General features: G+C 42.1%; 1 protein-coding gene across 8 annotated transcripts in view; it reads right to left on the reverse strand.

The window, feature by feature from the left end:
- The window catches only part of STX8 (syntaxin 8), a 176,054-nt gene that overhangs the window by 138,139 nt on the left and 17,583 nt on the right, over positions 1–20,332 (reverse strand). For all 8 annotated transcript variants that reach the window (XR_003996692.1, XR_003996693.1, XM_030535066.1 and 5 more), the window contains exon 4: positions 18,300–18,410. Coding sequence is in view for 6 of the 8 variants with exons in the window: in XM_030535066.1 (XP_030390926.1) it covers positions 18,300–18,410 (111 nt within the window). In the remaining 2 variants the exon portion in view is untranslated. The remainder of the gene's footprint in view (positions 1–18,299; positions 18,411–20,332) is intronic.

Genomic DNA, 20,332 nt, shown 5'->3' on the forward strand with positions numbered 1-20,332 from the left:
AAATATTTACTCAATGACAACTGATTTCTGGATCCCCTACTTTCAACTGAATATTGGTAGACTGGTATGGAAAGCATATATAATACAGTCTGCAGTCCTCCTGTACCCATACTGCCAGTTTAAATTATGGGAGTTTGCTGCGTGCACAGATTGCAGGACTGGGTACATAGAGATCCTTCCTGCACCCTCACCGATAGTATACTAAGCTAAAACGAAGGAACAGTCAGGACATTTCTAAAATTCTACTCTACCCAACACCCCACCCCAAAAACCTCAGGAGGTCTTTCGAGTGTCTCTTCCTCAAATAATCTGAACACTTTACAACTTCAGGTAGGATTAGAAATAAAAAATCTGCATCAGTTCATGCAATGAACAATGTACAGTTCAAACTTGCATGCTTGCACAGATTTTGTGACGTCTATAAATCTAACAAAATAAATTAACCGAACAAAATACCAGAGAAAGTAACCAAAATGAGTTGTATATTTTCAGTGAAGGGTTTTGCCACAGAACAGTCATCCATTTCAGCAAAGCTCAGGAGTGGCGTCTAGCCATTCAGTGAGGATTTACAGTAAGCTAGAGACATCTGCTGGCTAAGAACGGAATCACCACTACTGTAAAATATTTTACCATCCCTTCTCAGCGTGAATTCACAGCTCCCTATAGGGTGACCAGACAGGTAATGTGAAAAATCCGGACAGGGGGTGGGGGGTAATAGGAGCCCATATAAGAAAAAGACCCAAAAATCGGGACTGTCCCTATAAAATCAGGACATCCGGTCACCCTAGCTCCATATAAAATAAAGGCTACACATACACACATATTCCTTTTGCATTTATCTGCCACACTATATATTTCATATGACATTCTCTGTCAAAATTAAACTTGAGAACACACTTAACACCTGCTCTCACTTATAAAAGTTTTGATATTTATCAAACTATCTTTTGTTGAAAGTAAAGAATTTGCCAGGATTAGATAATAAATCATGCTCATCCAGGACTAAGAAGCGCTTATTCTGTTTTATGATAGTCACTTAACTATACTGACCATGCTGGGAATTTACATATTGCAGAACGGAAAACAGTTTGGTTTATGGCTGTAATCATTGGCTTGCTTTCAAACATGTTTAGAATGGTTGGTGGTTTGGATTATCCCTGAATTTCAGCTTTTAAGCCTCCACACAAACTTATGTATATTTACTGACATGATTGTGAAGCAAGTTTTATTTCACAGGGATACATAAACCATGAAAAAACATTTCTAGATTAACTCCAGAATGCAATAATGAAACCTAAGTACCCGATGTAGTTCACATTGAGTTCAGTCACTGCTACCCTCTTCCCAATAAAATGAAAGCACCACACTTTTGAGAATCTAAAGATGTTTAAAAACCGCTCTGCTTGGTAGTTCAAAGTGAGAATACACACAATAAAAAAGGGGTAATGACTTCTAATCTGACACTGTCAAAATAAAATGAGAGGAATATGTAAAGCTCTCCACTCTGGCAGCCCAGCAAGCAAGAATCCAAAAATATATGCCATTTTAAAAAGCTAATGAAAGCAAATTTGGAACAATTTATGGCACTGTCTCTCTTCTAATAATCCACCTTATTCTTGTAGTTTTTGCCAAGACAACTGGTCTGCTTGTCACAATAATCTTTTTGACATGTTTGGTAACTACCTTCCCACACAGTACTGCATAACTTCCTACTTCCTCTGATCTTACCATGTTTCGCTTTGGTGGTGTGAAGATTAAAGCTTATCCAATTAGCCACCCACTGCCTCCGCCAAGTTAATCACTTAAATCTTTGAAATCGTCACAGAGCAGTGGAGTGTGTAGATAGCTTTTGATTATAGGAGCAGATTTAACTAATTATAAGGCTTAGCAATGCGCCCAAATATAAAAGATGAGGGGGGTTAAAATCAGGGGGCTGTGTCATTGCTTAACAAGTAGAGGCTTATCTTTCCGAAGGCATTGTTTCACTGACAATTCTTATAAAACTTCCCAAGTAACTTAGATTAGTCAACCAGTGCTTACTTTAGACCAAGGCCACACATTAAGGCTTACCAGCTTTAGAAGAATGATCAGCAAGACTGAATGATAAACAAAACCTGGGTCAAATGACAATTGGCTGAGTGATTAATTGAACATTCCCTTGAAGGTACACTAGCTATTTGCAGTGTTTGGAGCATCTCACCTTGGATTCACAGATTCATATTGAATGTAAGCAGCACAGTGGTCCACTGAGTGTGTGCTCTCATTTATACACACCACATGCCAGTGTAGGTGATTAATTCACATTTCAGGCAGTTCCTGGTTATCAGAACAGTATCTATGGATTTAAAGTATAAAGACACCAGATTGCCCAAGAGGCTCCTCCAAGCCTGGGTGATATACTAACACCACCACCAATTTGTACTTTTACACCCCACTAAGGGCCACATCAGGCACCTCTTCAGCCAAACAGAGCTGCCCACCAAAACTGCTCCTGACACTCAGTGGCCAATACAGAAGGTGCCGCCTCAGTCATAGGGGCTGAATGCCTCCCAGATCCCACCAGCACAGGAGCAAAGAGTGAGCCTGCATCTCAAACTGAAAAACTCCCCATGACAGAACACTGTGCTGCTACTACCCCGTCGGACTGACCTACAGATAAATGGCCTAATCCTCAGTCCACTGACTTTCATTGGAGCAGACTAGAGCATGAGTATGGTAAACAGGGTTGGCAAAGTAGTCGAGAAAAATCAGATGTAACTGAAGTAAATGTGCTCTTGAAAAACAAACCAGTTCCCTTCCATATCAAAAGAACAGCGATATCCTTCAGTTATTTCTCCATCCTTCTTCATTCTCCCTTTCCCCCTGAGTGCAAACAATGACAACATGGAATTTATCACACTCCAAGATGCTTGGAGTCTGAAGTCACAAGGTTCATGTGCACGTGACACACAAGTAATCTTTCATTTGACATACCAATGTGAAAGTCACTTTTGAGATCCACTAGCCTGTAATACTTCTTGACAGTGAGATTGATTAGGCTGTGAAACAGTCTCTCAAAGGAAGTAGTGGAAGCCTCATTGCTTGGCTCATAAAACTAAGCTATAAAGAATAACTCTGCAGTAACAGGGAGATACTCTGGGAATTAGCCAGTTGGACATATCCATCTTTTTTTCTGGGCCTCCCTCTCATCACAGAGGTTCCAACAGCTTTCCCTTCCTAAATCACCCTGAACAGGTTCTGATGCAGATGACTGGAAGGGTGGAGGAAGGCCACTCAGATAATATTCCCACTACCACACAACACAAAATGTTGGCCACTACAGGCTCATCTACACAGGAAAGTTTTACCAGTTATGCACATATAGTTAGCACAATGAGCTCCCCGCATGGACAGAATAAGAGATTGGTTTAGCTTAAGCACCATTCAAAGCAACAGAAACTAAACCGAATCAAACAAAAAAGGCACTGTTATACTGGAATAAGTCTCTCCTCACAGGAGTTACACTGTATAACTACAGTCATTTAAATTCACACCTTAACTAATACTGGTATAACTTTCCTGAATAAATAAGCACTAAAGCACACACCATGATAATCATGCTCCAGGAAGTCGAAATCACATTTTGTTTAACCCAGTATATTAACATCAAGAACAAATCTGGATCCCCTTTTTATGTCATCATTTGCCCTTCTACAGAGACTTTCTCCAAGGATTTCAAGTAAAACGGGTAAACACCCACTAAGAGCATGTTCATGATTTGGACCACAGCAATGCTGAAGCCAGGAGCCTGGACTTTACAGTCCCTTCCTCTGAGACAGGCCTCTCACTCCTTCTTTCAAAAGGAAAATTGTTCTTTAGAGGGAACTGTCATCTGCGAAATCACACCTGAGGTAATGGCCGTAACGATGTCTTCTCTCTGTTTTTTCAATCCATTCTTTTTCCATTCACAAAATGAATCTGGGGCATAGTCACCTGTGATGTCCATCTAAGCTTCTCTGCACTGGAGATAAGCAACTCCTCCTTTATTCACACTTAGAGGATTACTTCTGAAATCAGACAGCGCACTATGTTCCAGCACTAGCCTTACCATGTTGTCTGGTCACAAGTGAAGTGAGTTTATTAGTCTCAGTGCCCATCACAATGGACATTTAGTCTTACCACAAACCCAGCACATTTCATTTGTTGAGTCTTGAACCAACAAATGACCCCAAGGCAAAAAATGCAGCAGCAAGTCCAGACACAGAAGCAGACCAGAGTAGGAAAGCTTGCTCAATGCCTGCTAATTCAAAGAAACCTAAAAGCCAACTGAAACTATGGAGCGAAGGTTTAGAGCTGCCACGAAAATTGCTCTCCTAGTGCCAGTTTTTCTGAGGCTAATGAGTACTAGTAGTAGTAATGAGCTTGAAGACCCAATCAGAAGTTTGAGGGCTAAAAAGGCAGTTCCTTCGACTTATTTTTCTGTGTGTTTCAAGTATTATTCTTTTGATTTGCTCTTTATTAAAAACAAATACATAACTGCAATCCTGACCACTTGTGACCATTATCTTTTAAAAGAACATGGGCAAAAATCCTGTGCTTTGGACCAATTCCAGCTTGGGTAAATACTCTGCCTTACTAAAATCAACCTGCTTTTCAGCTGCAGCCAGTATTCACCTCCTGTATACAAATGTTGTGGAGCGTCTTCTCTGATGACGACTTCTGGATGTCTGCTTGCTTAGTATGGACAGAGTGTAGGAACTTGCATAGATCACTCTACAAGGAGAAGTCATGGTGGAGACACGTATCCATTGAAAACCAATGAAAGATAATGTTTAAATGGAGAGAAAATGAGCTCTCTGCAATAAAGATGACCCCACTCAAAGAGTCAAGTAAACAGCACCACCAGTCCTCTAGAAAATTCTAGTTGCATCCTGATTAAGGCTGACAACCCCGGAAGACAAACTAATGCTACACGAAATAATGTAATGCCCTGCTCTGCATTCTGGCCCAAGCTGTCACTTAGAATAAACATTAAGAGTATTAAGGCCACTGTACTACACAACGTGAAACAGTATTACAGCAATTTTCAAAGGCTGTAAGCTCACTGAATGGTGACCAAATATAAACGGAGATTAATTTTGGGAAAACCTTCACAATTATATGCCGTGGGGACGATAAATATGTGATCACTGGTGCAAGAAGGTTAATGAAGGGAATGGCTGTTTAAAAAAAAAAAAAGAAAAGGATAGACTTCTGAAAATTTGGGCTGTCACATCAGAGATGCATTAGATACAAAAAGCTGGTACAGAATCAGAAAACTGTGTCCCAGCTATATCTTAAAAACTTTGTGTGTGGCTCTTTGTTAGGTAGGAGGGTAAAGCTAACTTTCAGATTTAAAGTGAAATCTGGTCTACTAAACTCCAAAATGGGCACTTAAAAAGAAATCCAAAGCAATGTTTCCAAAGGAATCTCCTGTCAATAATGTCGTTAGTTTAACAGCAAGAAAAATTGATGTCCTCTATCCCCATAAAACATTCAGCATGAGCAGCAGCAACACATGCTTCCTCTCCACTGACCTGCCAATATCTCATGGACTTGACTAGGGGGCAGAGAGAAATTCAATCGTCAGGCATGTTCAGCCCCTGGCCTTTTTTAGAATTGTCAACAAGACCAACTGCAATATTCCCACCACTACCACCATGTGTCACAGTCCGGGCACCTGCGCCTCCATGGTCCCTCGAGGGCACCCACACTAGGCACCGGCTCCTCAGCAGGCCCCTCTTTTAGACAGAGACCCGAGTCTGTTTCTCTCCTGACTGGGTTTTCCAAGCTTCACAGTTCCCTGCCTGGACTGTGATATCCCCAGCAAGCCAGACTCACTATGCCCTGGGTCAATGTCTTCACAACACTTTCTCTCCAGGGGCTATACATAGCATATATGTCCATAGTTAAAAGTTACCACAAAACTCTTTGTAAGCAAGCACATTTACTATTAAGGTGAAAGCATTATTAAAAATAAAAAACCCTATGCATACAATACAAGCTTACCAAGGGTCACCCCCACTGCAGCCTTGGGCTCGCCTAAGTGTCAGTCCTTCCAACCTTTCCCTAAGCACTAGGGCCCTTCCTTGACAGAAGGTCCCGTCCGTTTGCTGGATCAGAAAGTAGGTCCCGAGTCAGCTTGTCTGTCCATCTCTGGAGAATCCAATTTGAACTACTACATCTCAACTTCTCCAGGTGGTGCTACAATTCTCCTAATCACATCCCACGGTTATTTGCTCCCAGAGAAGCTGTGATTACCCTCCCCAATGGAATTACATACGATCCCTGGCCCACAAAGAGCCTAAATGTATTACAGTGAGATCTCCTGAAGATACTGAAGGAAATTACCATAGCTGTCACACCCAGAATATCTAAAGGACCTCGAAATTAACATGGAATTTTGTTTATTTCCTTTTTTGTGCATCAGCATCATTGATGTCAGTGCAGCTCTAGGGATATGCTCCAGCATTTCCTCACCGTCTGCTCCCTGTGCAGCAGCAGCACACCAAATACTGTCCTAAATGAGTGGAGTGTTTTCTTATTTTTCAAAGACCACATTTCAGCAGCTCAGGTTAATTTATGTACCGACTAGAACAAGCAATGCACAGGAGTCTTCTCGGATAATCAGTCCGTAGGGAAACCTTTGCATACTTGCGATTTTACATGTTCCAGTTAACTTGGCTCTAAATGTAAAATCCAGACTCTGGACAAGTCTGAGTCCATAACACAATTAATGGATTAGACACAAGTCCACAGTTTTACTATCTGCAATTGATGCAGTATTGACAATACTTAATTTTAACTGTTTCAAACACCATGTTAGTGAACAAGAGAACAGGAATAGTTTATTGAACTTAGCAGGCTGCAGCACTGTAGGATGCAATGAGCCTCTGTTTTGGAAATAATTTTACTAAGGTTTACCACAACTCATTTTCCATACAAGTATTTCTTTATTAGTCCAAAGGTCACTTGGTGGTTGTTTACATCCAAAATACAAGCATATAAACATATACTTTATATACTAGCAACAATATAGTTATAAGCATTGGCCAAATACTTACAATCTGATCTTGGAAGATTCCCGTCATGATGTGGAAGGGGTGAGTAAGGAAAAACTCTGACAAACAAACCCCTAAAAGCTTGTCTTTTTATACACTATAATAAACAAGTGATGTCATTGCTGGTTATTGGACATTATCTAAAGCCAGATGAGTCAGTTAAGGGCAGAAGTCCAGATTCTGGCCCAGTCAGGATTATTAGCTGAACCCCTTTCATCAAGGTCTTCCTCTTATTTTATTTTGCCATATTTCTTTTAAAACAAGCTTATATAACTGACACAGAGGCTCCATGGCTCCGTTCTTTGCAAACAATTCTCACCATAGACCTGAAACTCATACCACCAAACATCTCTTATGGCATATTTATCCACAGAGTAACACATAAGGTATCCATAGAAAGCTGATATCTTGACAAGATTCAATCTTTGTGAGATGTATGTACAGACACTATTTAAGGAATAATGTATATACATATAAAGTAATCTTTATGGACTTGGAATAAAGAATAGACACCAGGCATACCATGTTTCAGTGATAACCCATTCAAGCAAGAGAGAGATGTCACCTCTCCCTACTCAGCTGGCCAGGTAATGCAAGCTTATATAATCAGCCAAATATGAGCCCTCTTCACCACAGCATCACATTGGGAGCTAATGCAATCCTAGGATGCATAAACATGGGACTCTCTGCTCCTATTTGAGGTGTTATTTTATCTCTGTATTTGGCACTGCTGGAATCCTGTGTCCAGTTCTAGTGTCCACAATTCAAAAGGGATGTTGATAAATTGGAGAGGGTTCAGAGAAGAGCCACAAGAATGATTCAAGTAATAAAAAATAGTCCTTACAGTAATAGACTGTAATCAAGTCACCTCTTAACCTTCTCTTTGTTAAGCTAAATAGATTGAGCTCTTGAGTCTAAAGGATCTGTACGGGGAACAAATACTTGATAGTGGGCTCTTCAAACTAGTAGAGAAAGGTCTAACACTATGAAATGTCTGGAAATTGAAGCTAGACAAATTCAGACTGGAAATAAGGTGTACATTTTTAACAGAGACAGTAATTAACCACTGGAACAGTTGACCCAGGGATGTGGGTGGAGTCTCCATCACAGAATTTTGAAATGACTGAATGTTTTTCTAAAAGTTCAGCTCTAGGAATTATTTGCAGGCAGTTCTCTGGCCTGTGCTATGCAAGAGGTTAGACTAGATGATCACAATGGTCCCTTCTGGCCTTGGAATCTATGAATAGTCTACCCTTGCCACATCCCAGAACAGTCTTCAGTGGTTTTCCATTGACAACTGCAAATGATCAAAATCATGTGGAGGTGGAAAGGATGGTTACAGCAGGCAGGAGATTGCTCGGGCTATGAATATAACAAAAGACTTTTTCAGTATAACAGCATAGGGAAGGGCACTCTGGATCCCTTCACTGAGGAAACCCCTTAAGAATCAGGAGGCTTTCAGTGACTTTTGGATCCCTGTTCTTGTGAAACCAGCCAGCTCCGCAGAGGACTGAACTTTGGGAGAAAGCTACATTATTAGATAGAAAAGGTAACTATTGGCAAGTGTACAGCTAAGTTTACATTTTATCATTTTATTTTGCATTACAAACGGTTGCTTCCATCACTTTCTCTCATTTCTAGTTAAATCTTTGTTCTTCCCTAAATACACTCACTTTTATTTTATTATAAGCTCTCAAGCACTGTGTGGGTTCCAAGAGCGGTGGTTTGAGATAAAACTGATAAGCTGGGACATACTGCACCTTTTGGTGTAGGGGATCTGTAATTGCCGAGCGTCACCTGTGTCAGGGGATATCCCAGGGGAACAATTCTAAGGGATTTGGGGTGCCCCTATTGTTAACCTGAGAAGTGGACTTAGGACGGGCATAGCCCAGAAATGGCTGCTTGGGGGGGTATCAGGGAGCTGACCCCCAGCCACAAGACAACAGACTCCCTCCTGCTGGAGGTACCAAGGTATCTCACAGTCCTAGGTGCCCTGAGAACCATCACAGTATCTACGGTCATTATTTACTGCACCTTGTACCTAATTAACTATATTTTCTTTATTTCTATTACTTCAACCCAATTCTTAAATAAGATAACACTGGTATCTCACAGGTCACTACATGTTTAACATAAACAATCCTTCTTTCTTACATCGTCATTCTTTTTGGCTACATGCTTTGGGCCTAACATCCAAACAACTGAAAACCATAATTCATTCAGGCCCAGCTCAGGTCTATAATCCTAAATTCTGGTGCAATGAAAGGCACATCATACACTGGTTCGTCTAGTAATGCATTCATCTAGTAGCGCCCCCTCACCACCAGGCATCCATTGCTATCCTGCCCATACAAGTCTAAGGCAGTGGTTTACAACCTGGGGTCAGCAGACTATGTCCAAGAGAAGTGCAAAAGGTGACTATGAAACTAAAGTTTCAGATTCCAGAGAGGCATTGTTTTTCTGATCAAAAGTATGTGAATGCCCCACCTACAGGTCAAAACCCAGAAGTGCTGTCATTACCAGAGAAGCCCACAGGTTAGTGCCCTTTTTCACATTGTGTCAAATGCCGTGCTGACCATGAGCAACATTTCTAGTTGAATTCTGTTCAGTCAGTTTTCAGTCTAAGACGTCCATGGCAGGGGTCCATGGACTACAGGTTAAATTTCCAAAGGAGTCTGCACCTCTATTTGAAAATGTTTAGGTGTCTGCAAATGGGGGCAGGTTGTAATCCCCTGGTCTAGGGAGTAAAGGGGGCTCCCCAGACATGCCCACTCACCCACCAGACTCCTGGTGATCCCTAGCTACGCGCTGGCACCTGTAGAAAGAGGATAGATACATCCTCCTGGCCCCCAGCTCAGGAACAGCAGCAGCTCTGTTGCCGAGTTACGACTGATACGCTTCTTCCAGGGGTTGGGGCAAAAGGTGTCCCTTTGGAGCAGTGCATGAGGCTATGAGCTCCTAATGCTTCTGCTGAGATAGCACCAGAAACTGGCCATCAGTGAAACTATCAACAAAAAAGGCTCTCAAATGCACAGAGTAAACAAGCCCAAGAAGAAGATGGTCTCTAATCTTCCAGCTTTAGTGAGCACAGCTTATTTTTAACAGCAGCAGGTGACAATACATTTATTCAGAAGTGTGATTTTTAAGCTGACATCTGTGTTTACATCCCTACAGAAAATGACCCTGCCTTTGAGTGCACACACACACACACACACGCAGAGAGCCCTGCAGTGGGACTGGGATCCCACAGGGTCCACCGCCAGAACAGTAGGAGTGGGATAAAAATTAACAATACCATAGGGTGTGGGAGTGGGAATTGCAGAGTGGGATGGCAGAAGGATTAAAAAATAGTCCTGCAAAGGCTCTACGCACATGCTGAACGAAGACAAGCTACTACAGCTCTTCCCTAAAAGGGGTCACACCTTGAGGGTAATTCCCACAAAGAACACAGGGTTTCAAAATGAGGAAGTACTGTCATGCCATGAAACTAGCATGCAAACCTCAAGAGTCAGCACAAGGAGTAGGAAGCTATTAGGTCAGGCTTGACATGCATGTACAAAACCAAACCTGCAAATTGGCAAGTCTGTCTCTACAGACACAACGTGCAGATACAGTGAGTTCAATGGATGGTGGGGGAATCACATCTTCATCTCACAAGTATATTGATATTCTCGTGCAGAAGGTTTATTTTCAGTTAACATTTGTTTAGCTTTTTATTGATTATGTAGGTACACGTGCCCAAACAGTTGTGATGGGCATTTTTTAAAAACAATTAGAATGCAACCTCTGCAACTATTTAACAGCATGCAGCTCTACTTCTCTTCTAAACTATTGTGGGGACAGAAGATCCAACTGAAACTTCAGGGAAACTTAGGAAGAATGAATGCAATTACCATACTGGAATTAGGCCAAAACACTGCAACTTAGTGACCTAAAAGGAGTCAGAATATGGATTTTACATCTCATCTGAGAGTCAGAATCGCCAATAGTGCAATGTCCCCTAATTCTATGCTCTAATACTTGGCCAGTTCTGATGGAGATCAAAGTTCATCACCTGGTGAATCATCATAACGCTGCCTATTTTAAGGGAAAATTGAGTAGGCCCAAACTTTGACCAAGATAACTTTAAATAAAATAAGAAGAGAGAGAATGAAAAACGCCAGTCTTGCAAAATGTAACTGTAATCGCTAGAAGCCTTAAACACAAAAGTACAACCTGATAATAAACAGGAAAGCTTGTTGCTTTTGCATTCCTAATAAGGAGCTGTCTTTTTCTGTTTGAAATGATATTACAAATGAAAAGTGTGTTTGACTAAATGTGGTTTTAAGCTATATAAGCTTCTGTGTTCCCTTGTTAGAGAGACCAGCTAGGCTGGCGGTGTCTCCCTTCATGCTTGTAATAAAGTGGGCCTCAGGCTGTTCTGATCCAAACACAACACGTGGTTAATTTTTCTACCACTATATTGGTGCCGTGACTCGGATAGACAGCCAACCCCCAGGACTGGAGGACCACGAGTCGTTCCCCACCAGATCCAGGGCCCATCTGAAAGGTAAGAGACCTTTTGAAATCTCTCTTGTGGGTTTCTGGTGGAGGACTGCCCATAGGCTCTGGGTTCAGGTAAGCTGCACGCTCTATTCTGACTTTTTGTTGCCAGACACACCTGATGCCCTTCTGCTTCTGTTCTGGTTTCCCCAGGAAGAGCCACTGGGAGTGGCTGGGTAGGTCTATGGATGGACCTGTGTTTTGTGTGCCAGTGTGAATGTTTGAGTGAGAGAAAGGGTCACAGGAAGACACCCAAAGCTCTCTGCGAAGCCACCTGGCTCGTGACCAGAGGTGTGTCTAAAGCAAGGCCTGTAGCTCTAACTAGTGGGCTATGATGAGAGCCCTGACCAAGACAGGTTTCAGAGTAGCAGCCGTGTTAGTCTGTATCTGCAAAAAGAACAAGAGTACTTGTGGCACGTTAGAGAAGAAGTGAGTTGTAGCTCATGAAAGCTCATGCTGAAATAAATTGGTTAGTCTCTAAGGTGCCACAAGTACTCCTGTTCTTTTTGCTGACCAAGCCAGCTTCCCTCTGCAAGGTGTGACCAGCGAGGGGTCTGTCTGGGTCTAGGATTGTATGACCCCATCCCCTACCATCTGTGAACGGTCTGGTTTCCTCACCCTTTTTCCCTCTCGTTCCCCTCCTCCACCCTTAAAAGGTGGTCTGATGAGCCACTGACGGGTACAAACACCCTACCGGAAGCAACAGAGTAAGTGGCATCGGCCAATGCTCTTTGCTGGAAGGGGTTGTAGACCGTCATGGACACCCTGTATAAGACCTTCCCTGAGTGAAAGGCCCGAGTGAAAGTGATCTGGTCTGGTCTGGTCAAATGGGGGGCGGTAAGTTGAAAGGAATCGCCATCCCACCAAAAGGCACACCTGCTTTCTATATGTATAGGAATTATAGTCCTCTCACTTGCAAGTTTCTGGAAAAATGGAATTGGTATACCAGGGATAGGGATGATTTAAAATTATGGTTTCCCTTAGAGGGAAAGTTTTGACCTTGACAAGATTGTGCACCTCAGAGGCGCACTTCGGCCAATGTTTGATACACATTTTGATTAGTATGGAGAAACAGAAAAAACAGTGCCGTGAATCTCAACGGAGGAGTATCAAGAACGCTCAGGACAAACTTAATACACAATTAAAGGAGACAAAAGAGAAAATGGGTTTTCTAAGCCTCTTCTGGCCAGCAGATCTCTCTCTGTACTTTAAGGCCTCTTCGGGGTACCCCCTCAGCTCCATCTTAAGATCCTATAAACTTATATTTAAACTGCAGTAGGGGTGGGCAACGTTCTTGTGCCCCACCCCATCTCTTCACCTCTGACTGTTTCTGTTAGTCCTCTGTCTAACTATCATGTTTTCCTCCTCAGTCCTTATTCGCCGGTTAACCTTTTGGGAAGAGACTTGCTGTGTAAATTAAATTGTACCATCTGTTGTACCCCAGACGGCGTGTATTTGGGCATGCCTGGTCCCAGTCCCAATAAGGTCCTGGCAATCTTACAGCCTTGTGGGCTGATCATGCCAACCGGGTTGGGTATATGGAGTCCGCCCAACCGGGTAAAGTTTGCCTGAACCCCAGCAAGACCCCCCTTTCGAAGGTGCAGCAGTACCCTCCAGCAAAACAAGCCAAAAAAGGAATTTAACCAGTAATCACCTTAATTCAGTAAGGCATCATTATTCCTACGGTCAATGAGTGTAACTCCCCCATTTTACAGTGCTGTTAATGCTGCTGTTCTTCCTACCTTTCCCATTGTCTCTAGCCCTGCTTTTATCCTTTCTTACAATGCACTGGTGCTGAGGGGTTGTCATCACCTCAAGGAAAGATTGTATTAAGTCCGACGTAAAGAATTAAGGTTATTGTTAAATAAAATGCACCTACATGTAAAAAATAAATGTGTGTGTATGTAAATAGGTGTGTATAAATAAATAAAAGGGAGGTTAGTCAAAAAGCCCACCCTCCTTGCTAAATTGGTAGTGAGCCAATGCCTGTGCCCATAAAAAGAAATAATGAAACAAGGAAAATAGGATCAGGCCCAGACAAGCAGGCAACCACAGTTTGAGGAAGTTGAAAGAAACAGGGTGAAAGTTAACTCTGTAGTTGCTGGAGGAAATAAAGCAGTGAGACTTTGTATAAATGTTAAAAAAGGTGTTATGAAAAGAAAATTCTTGGTTTCTTTGCAGCCATTCCTTTGGGAATGTCTGTAAGTAATCCAGGCAAGAGGTTATTTAAGTGGAATTATGTAACTATGAACAAGTTAGTCAAACTTGCTAAAAAAACACTCCTGGTGTGTATAATCCTTGTTTTACAAGTTTAAGATAAATTGGTATTGTTTTAAGGTTGTAAAACCGAAAAATACTTTTGTCAGACAAAATAAACTAGTGTTGTTTAATTTTGGTATTTAGCAGTTAACCCTTAAGGTAACTTAATGCTTTATAAGATTTAAAATTGTTTTAAATAAAGACCAAAGCTGTGGCTGCAGCAGGACAGTCAAAGCCAGAATAACGGGGAAAGATTTTAAATCTGTTTTGGAAACAAATAGCAGATAGAAGCTGTAGACAGTACCCCACACTAGGGTATGGCTACATTTGGAATTTCAAAGCGCTGCCCGTGTGAGTGTAGTCGGAGCGGCAGTGCTGGGAGAGAGCTCTCCCAGCGCTGCATGTAAACCACATCCCTTACGGGTGTAGCATGCAGCGCTGGGAGCCGCGCTCCCAGCGCTGCTGCCCTGATTACACTAACGCTTTACAGCGCTGTATCTTGCAGCGCTCAGGTGGGTGTTTTTTCACACCCCAGTTGCAGCGCTGTAAAGTGTGAGTGTAGCCAAGGCCTAAGTCTTAAGGTGGCTCTGTGTAATCAACCGTCACTGTGCCAAAGGGGAGCCAAACCGGGATGTGTTTTCAGTTTTAAGTTAGAAGTTAATTGTGTCCTTCTGAGACAGTCTCTCTAGGTGGCTGGTAACTTTGAATCCAAAAGCAAGCCAAGAATGTCTGTGTTAATGCAAATCACCTAAATGATAAAAATAGAAGCCATCAAAACCTGACCAGCCTATAAAACAAATACAGAAAAATATGAGGAGTAATTCCTTAGTTTTGCCTGCAATCAACAATGGTATTTGTAAAATATTATATTATATATATTTTAAGCAATATTGCCAACAGTGTGTAATCTGCCAGCAGCACGATGTTGGTAAAGCTGTCAAAGTTAGGCAGGCAGCGCGTCCCCCACCTTGGGGACCTTCTGTAAATATTCAGATCAATTTTATTCAAATGTCTGAATGTTATAATTATGAGTATGTGTTAGTTTTAGTTAATGAATTTTCAAATTGGGTTGAGGTTTTTCCCTGTAAAAAGGCAGATGCCAAAAAACTGTTGTAAAATTTTGCTTAAGAACTTTGTACCACGATTTGGCATACGTGGTGCCGAGACTAACTTAAAGCGGCCAGATGCCCTCCCATTAGCACTGATAAATATGAGGGCCACTCCCAATCAAAAGACTGGACTCAGCCCCCATGAAATACTAACAGGGCACCCAATGCAACTACCGGTTGCACCCCATTGGCCCTGGCTCAGATGGACATTCATTTAATGAATAAAACAATGCTTAATTATTGTTAGACACTAACAAAATGTGGTAGGTCTTTTTATACACAGGTCAAAGAAGCACTACCCAAGAGCCTTTTCACAACCTCCAGCCAGGAGACTGGGTCTATGTCAAGGTCCATCAAAGAAAGACTGTGAGAGAACCTTGATGGGAAGGGCCCTTACCAGGTACTCCTAACCACTAATACTATTGTCAAGTGCCAAGGATTAACTACCTGGCCCCACACCTCCCACTGTAAAAAAACACAACCTCTCCACCTGAGGACACGATAAAGCCTCCAACCAAGCAATGTGATTGTGCGAGTAACTTCTCCTTTGCTGCCTCACCGTCAGACAGCTAAGTGAATTAAACTACGAAATCTCAAAGAATAGTTTGCAGAAGCTAGCCAAAACTACCAAAAGTTGAAACTTTTAATATTCCTCAGCCTCTCCTTAATGAACTTAGGGTGGGGATGGGAAAGTAATATTTTTCTAAATCTTGGCCAATTAGTTGCCTCACTAGTGAACAATCAAATGTATACCCAAAGAATCTGTTCTGCCACTGGAGATTTTATCTGTACTGAAAATTATTCCTGTAACTAATAATGTATCCTGTACCCTACTGCAATATAGCCCTTCTTATGCCATTGATGCTGATGCCTCTCAGCCTTTTGTGAAGGTGTTTAGCCAACAAATGTGTAATACTTCACAGAGGAGAAATGTGTTAGGACATCGGTGAACTGTAATTAATGCTACATAATTCAGACTGCCCTTATCCAGTTTTCAAAAATTGTTCTAAAGGAGATGCCATTTGTCTAGCTCAGGAAAGGGGCCTGTGTTTTCCCTAGAAAAAAAAGAGACTTGGCTAAACACCTATGGGATGGTGCAAACAGTGTAGCTGCAATCTAGAATATCCTTAAAACCCAAGAACATGAGAAAAAAAATTTGAACACTTAGAAAAGGCCATAGGCCTCATTACTGGAGCACAGCTAACTCAGGTACAGACTGGTGTTGGTGAATTACGTATTATTTCCACCTTCAGTGCAATGACCCAGAAGCTTGTAACAGATATGGTGCTTAGTATCGCTGGGGCTGGGAAGGCACTGCAGTGGGATCTGGCCTGTTCGGAGATCCAAGATTTTATGAATGACCAGCTAAAGGACATTCAGAGGGACCTTAAGCATCAGGCCTGGCACTCTGCCCTTACAGCCACCTTGGGAGTACCACCTGATCGGTGGCCATGGAGACATACTTGGAGATTTTCTAGGTGGGAGTGCAGTCATCAGTGTTCCTTCCAAGCACACGGGCCAGTTGGGGTGGGGGGAGCTCCCACATACTGAATCCTGCTGGGCCCATGGGGAGCCTGTATGTGGAATTGGATTAATTTACCAAGACATTTGGAAAATTAAACCACCTGGTAAGCCTAACCGATTTATAGTCAGTGCGCTTGAAATAACACCTGACATCTGGATAGGATTAGGTAACCAATGGACACTCTGGCTGTTGGAACCCCTACAGCTTCAGTATTTACAGAAACTGAAGCCATGGGAAGTTGTCACCATTCATGACAACGTCTGCTGGGAGGGTAAGGGACAAGGAACTACCCTAGCAGGACATCTGCTTTTTCAAAGCAAATAATAGCTGTGTGCATGTTGCATTCATACTAACCATGCCTTGCTATTGCACAGGGCCGCCCGGGGAGGGGGGGAGCAAGTGGGGTAATTTGCCTGGGCCCCACAGGGACCCCCATGAGAGTTTTTCGGGGGCCCTGGAGCGGGGTCCTTCACTCGCTCCAGGGGCCCCAGAAAACTCTCCCCAGGCCCCTTGAATCCTCTGGGCGGCCCTGCCATTGCATTCAACTAAACTCCCCTGCACGGCCTCTCCCCCACCCAAAAAAAAAGTTGAGTTAAAAGATTTAAAATAAAAAATGAAAAATTTAATAAAAATAAAGGTTTAAGATTAATAGTTGTGCTAAAAGCACAAAAGGGGGGATTGACTTCTTATGACAGCCACCTGTACATTTAGAGTCTACTCATGAGCTGTTCCCTAACAGACGGACAGAACATGGATCTTGTGCAGCTCTCAACTGCTCAATTTATGGGCTGCTAGCAATTTCTCATGCAGCAGCTCTGAATTCCACGCTCCAAGAAAGGTACTACGTTTCTTCCCCACCAGCTAACAGGGTTTTCAAGACCAGAGAGAAAATCAGATTCCAGGTGTAGCTTTTTCTGTAGAAAGGAGGAGGCTGTAGAGGGAAGCATAGCACAGAGAAGGAAATTTTCAGACTAGCTATTATGTGGCTGTTGTGGCTACAATAATTCAAGGAGGAGCCTAGTTCTTCAATATAAAGGAGAGTTAATCCGGAAGTTAATGTGTCAGCTAGAAGATATGACTAGAATGACAAGGAAGAGCTCTGTGTAAACTCAAAAGCATGTCTCTCTCACCAACAGAAGTTGGTCCAATAAAATATATCACCTCACACACCTTTTCTCTCAAATAAGGATCTACAGGGTAAACTATTCACTCCATTCACAGGGCTTCTCTAGTCAAGTATGCCACAGTAAGAACTACTGCATAGATCTGTAATCACATCTAAACCATCCTAAGGACCATTTACCCCTGGCACATCACCGCTGGAATCTGCTTCCTTACAGCACCACCTTCTGCTTCTAGCAAAAATATGGGTAACAGTTTGAGGGTTAAACCTAATGTGTACATGATCTTATCGCTATTCATTCAGCTAAGTCCAGTACATGCTGCTCATTTAAGAGACCTGCACAGACTCAACTAGATCACAACATTAGAGATGGAAGACCTAACAAACAGAACCCATCAGACAATTAACCGTTTATTCCCTCTGTCCTCCCCACACACCAAGGTGTTAACTATTAAACTGATATAAGATAATAAATGTATGCAGTGTAGTTGCAGCCATGTAGATAATAAAAGGAACATGTTCTCAGTTTTATTTCTTTAGATATGAAGTTTTCTACATGTAAAATAAAAAAGTAATCAAGAGAAGCATTTAGAGCGCTGTCTTTAGAGACACGTTCAAAACATATACCATCACATTGCTCCTTTAAAATTGCAATATCGTACCTTATCACATCTGGTTCTGTGCCATCATTCTTATAGGATGCTTCAAGTTGTCTCTGCCGCGTGAGAAGGTCATCCACTAAGTTTTGCCTTCTGTCTCCCTCCAATTGTGTTCTAGAGGCATTTGGTTAAGGGCCAGTCACAGAAATAAAAGCATATTTAAAACTTGTATTTCCAGTATTAAAAGCGTCACTCTCAGAAGTCACCTATTTCTGCAATATCAAAGCCAGTCAGGAAATGAGAACTTTCAGAGAGCAATAGGGTAAAGTAGACATAACCCTAAAAGCCCTTGACAAAGATTTATAACATTATTCATTCAGTAGGGATTCAGGCTGCATAGCTCTTAAGACAAAGGGCATAAATTATTAGAGCATTTTCTTCACACCTTGAACTCTAATACCCAACATGGGGACACCTCCACCCTTCACTGAAAGGTGTCTAGCAGAACCTCTTTCTGTGATTTACAACACCGTAAAGAAAGAAGAAATCCTGGTCTGTCTTGAGAATGTGATCCAGAAAACAAACTGATGAGGAGATTTGGGAAGAATTTTTTTTTTTGCATTGAATTAATGTAATAATTAAGAGCAATGAACTCCAAAAACACCCGTATCATCATTCTCAGGCATCATGCTTATTAGTTGTCTTTAACAATCACTAAGCAAAGGATTTTTTCTACAATTTGGTTAGCATACGATGGTAAGACACGTAGACTGGAAGCTTGACAGGACAAGGACGGAGTCTTCCTTTATGTCTGTCTAGTATACAGCACATTTTAAGTGCTACTACAAAATCACCACCAGCACACTGGATAGCTCTGTTGGATTCAGCATGGCTCTTCGTATGTTAACTATTTTGCTGGGTGATGATACAGACCAGGTGAGAAGCCCTCGCCCAGCTCACTAAGTGGTCAACAAGTTACCAAGAGGTCATTTAAAGGATTTATTTCCATTTGCACCGTTATCTCACTAGCACTCCCCAGTAGCAACTGAAGTAGGGCTTGTTGCTTTTGAAGAAAATGACCCAATTCACTCAGCCACTGAATGACTAGAGTTCTTGGAGTGCTGCCTTGTTCGATTTTTATTATTTTTAATAAACTCAGTGATGCCCATATTAAAGTGATTACCTCTCTTCCTTGAGTTGTAATCTGAGCAGGTGCATAGCCACAATGACTTATGTTTGCTTTCTTACATAGCACTGCCATTTATCTGTTCCAAGGTAATATTCTCAAATGAAAGTATAACTGTACCCTGCAGTGCAACATACTCAAAGTTCATCATTACAACGAAAGCTACTGGCTTGTTGCAACTAAACAACCATTTCCAACCCTCCGCCCCTGATCCAAACGTGGATACAAGGGTTCAACATATGAAAGGCTTACTTTCAACGTTACCATAAAGCCGCTTGCAAGTAAGAGGCCTTCAAATGGCCACTGGATATACCTCCACAGGCACATGTGGGTTAGAGAGGAGACATGATAGAGACTCAGAGAGGATACCATAGAGGTACAAAAAGGAAAAATGTACAGAAGGACAATCTGGGACTATAAAAGCAGCAAAGAATCCTGTGGCACCTTATAGACTAACAGACATTTTGGAGCATGAGCTTTCGTGGGGGAATTCCCACTTCGTCAGATGCATGTAGTGGAAATTTCCAGGGGCAGGTATATATATGCAAGCAGGCTAGAGGTAATGAGGTTAGTTCAATCAGGGAGGATGAGGCCCTGTTCTAGCAGTTGAGGTGTGAAAACCAAGGGAGGAGAAATTGGTTCTGTAGTTGGCAAGCCATTCAAAGTCTTTGTTTAATCCTGAGCTGATGATGTCAAATTTGCAGATGAACTGAAACTCAGCAGTTTCTCTTTGAAGTCTGGTCCTGAAGTTTTTTTGCTGCAGGATGGCCACCTTAAGGTCTGCTATAGTGTGGCCAGGGAGGTTGAAGTGTTCTCCTACAGGTTTTTGTATATTGTCATTCCTAATACCTGATTTGTGTCCATTTATCCTTTTCTGTAGAGACTGTCCAGTTTGGCCGATATACATAGC

This window comes from Gopherus evgoodei, chromosome 15, assembly GCF_007399415.2.
Source record: "Gopherus evgoodei ecotype Sinaloan lineage chromosome 15, rGopEvg1_v1.p, whole genome shotgun sequence".
Lineage (NCBI taxonomy): Eukaryota > Metazoa > Chordata > Testudines > Testudinidae > Gopherus > Gopherus evgoodei.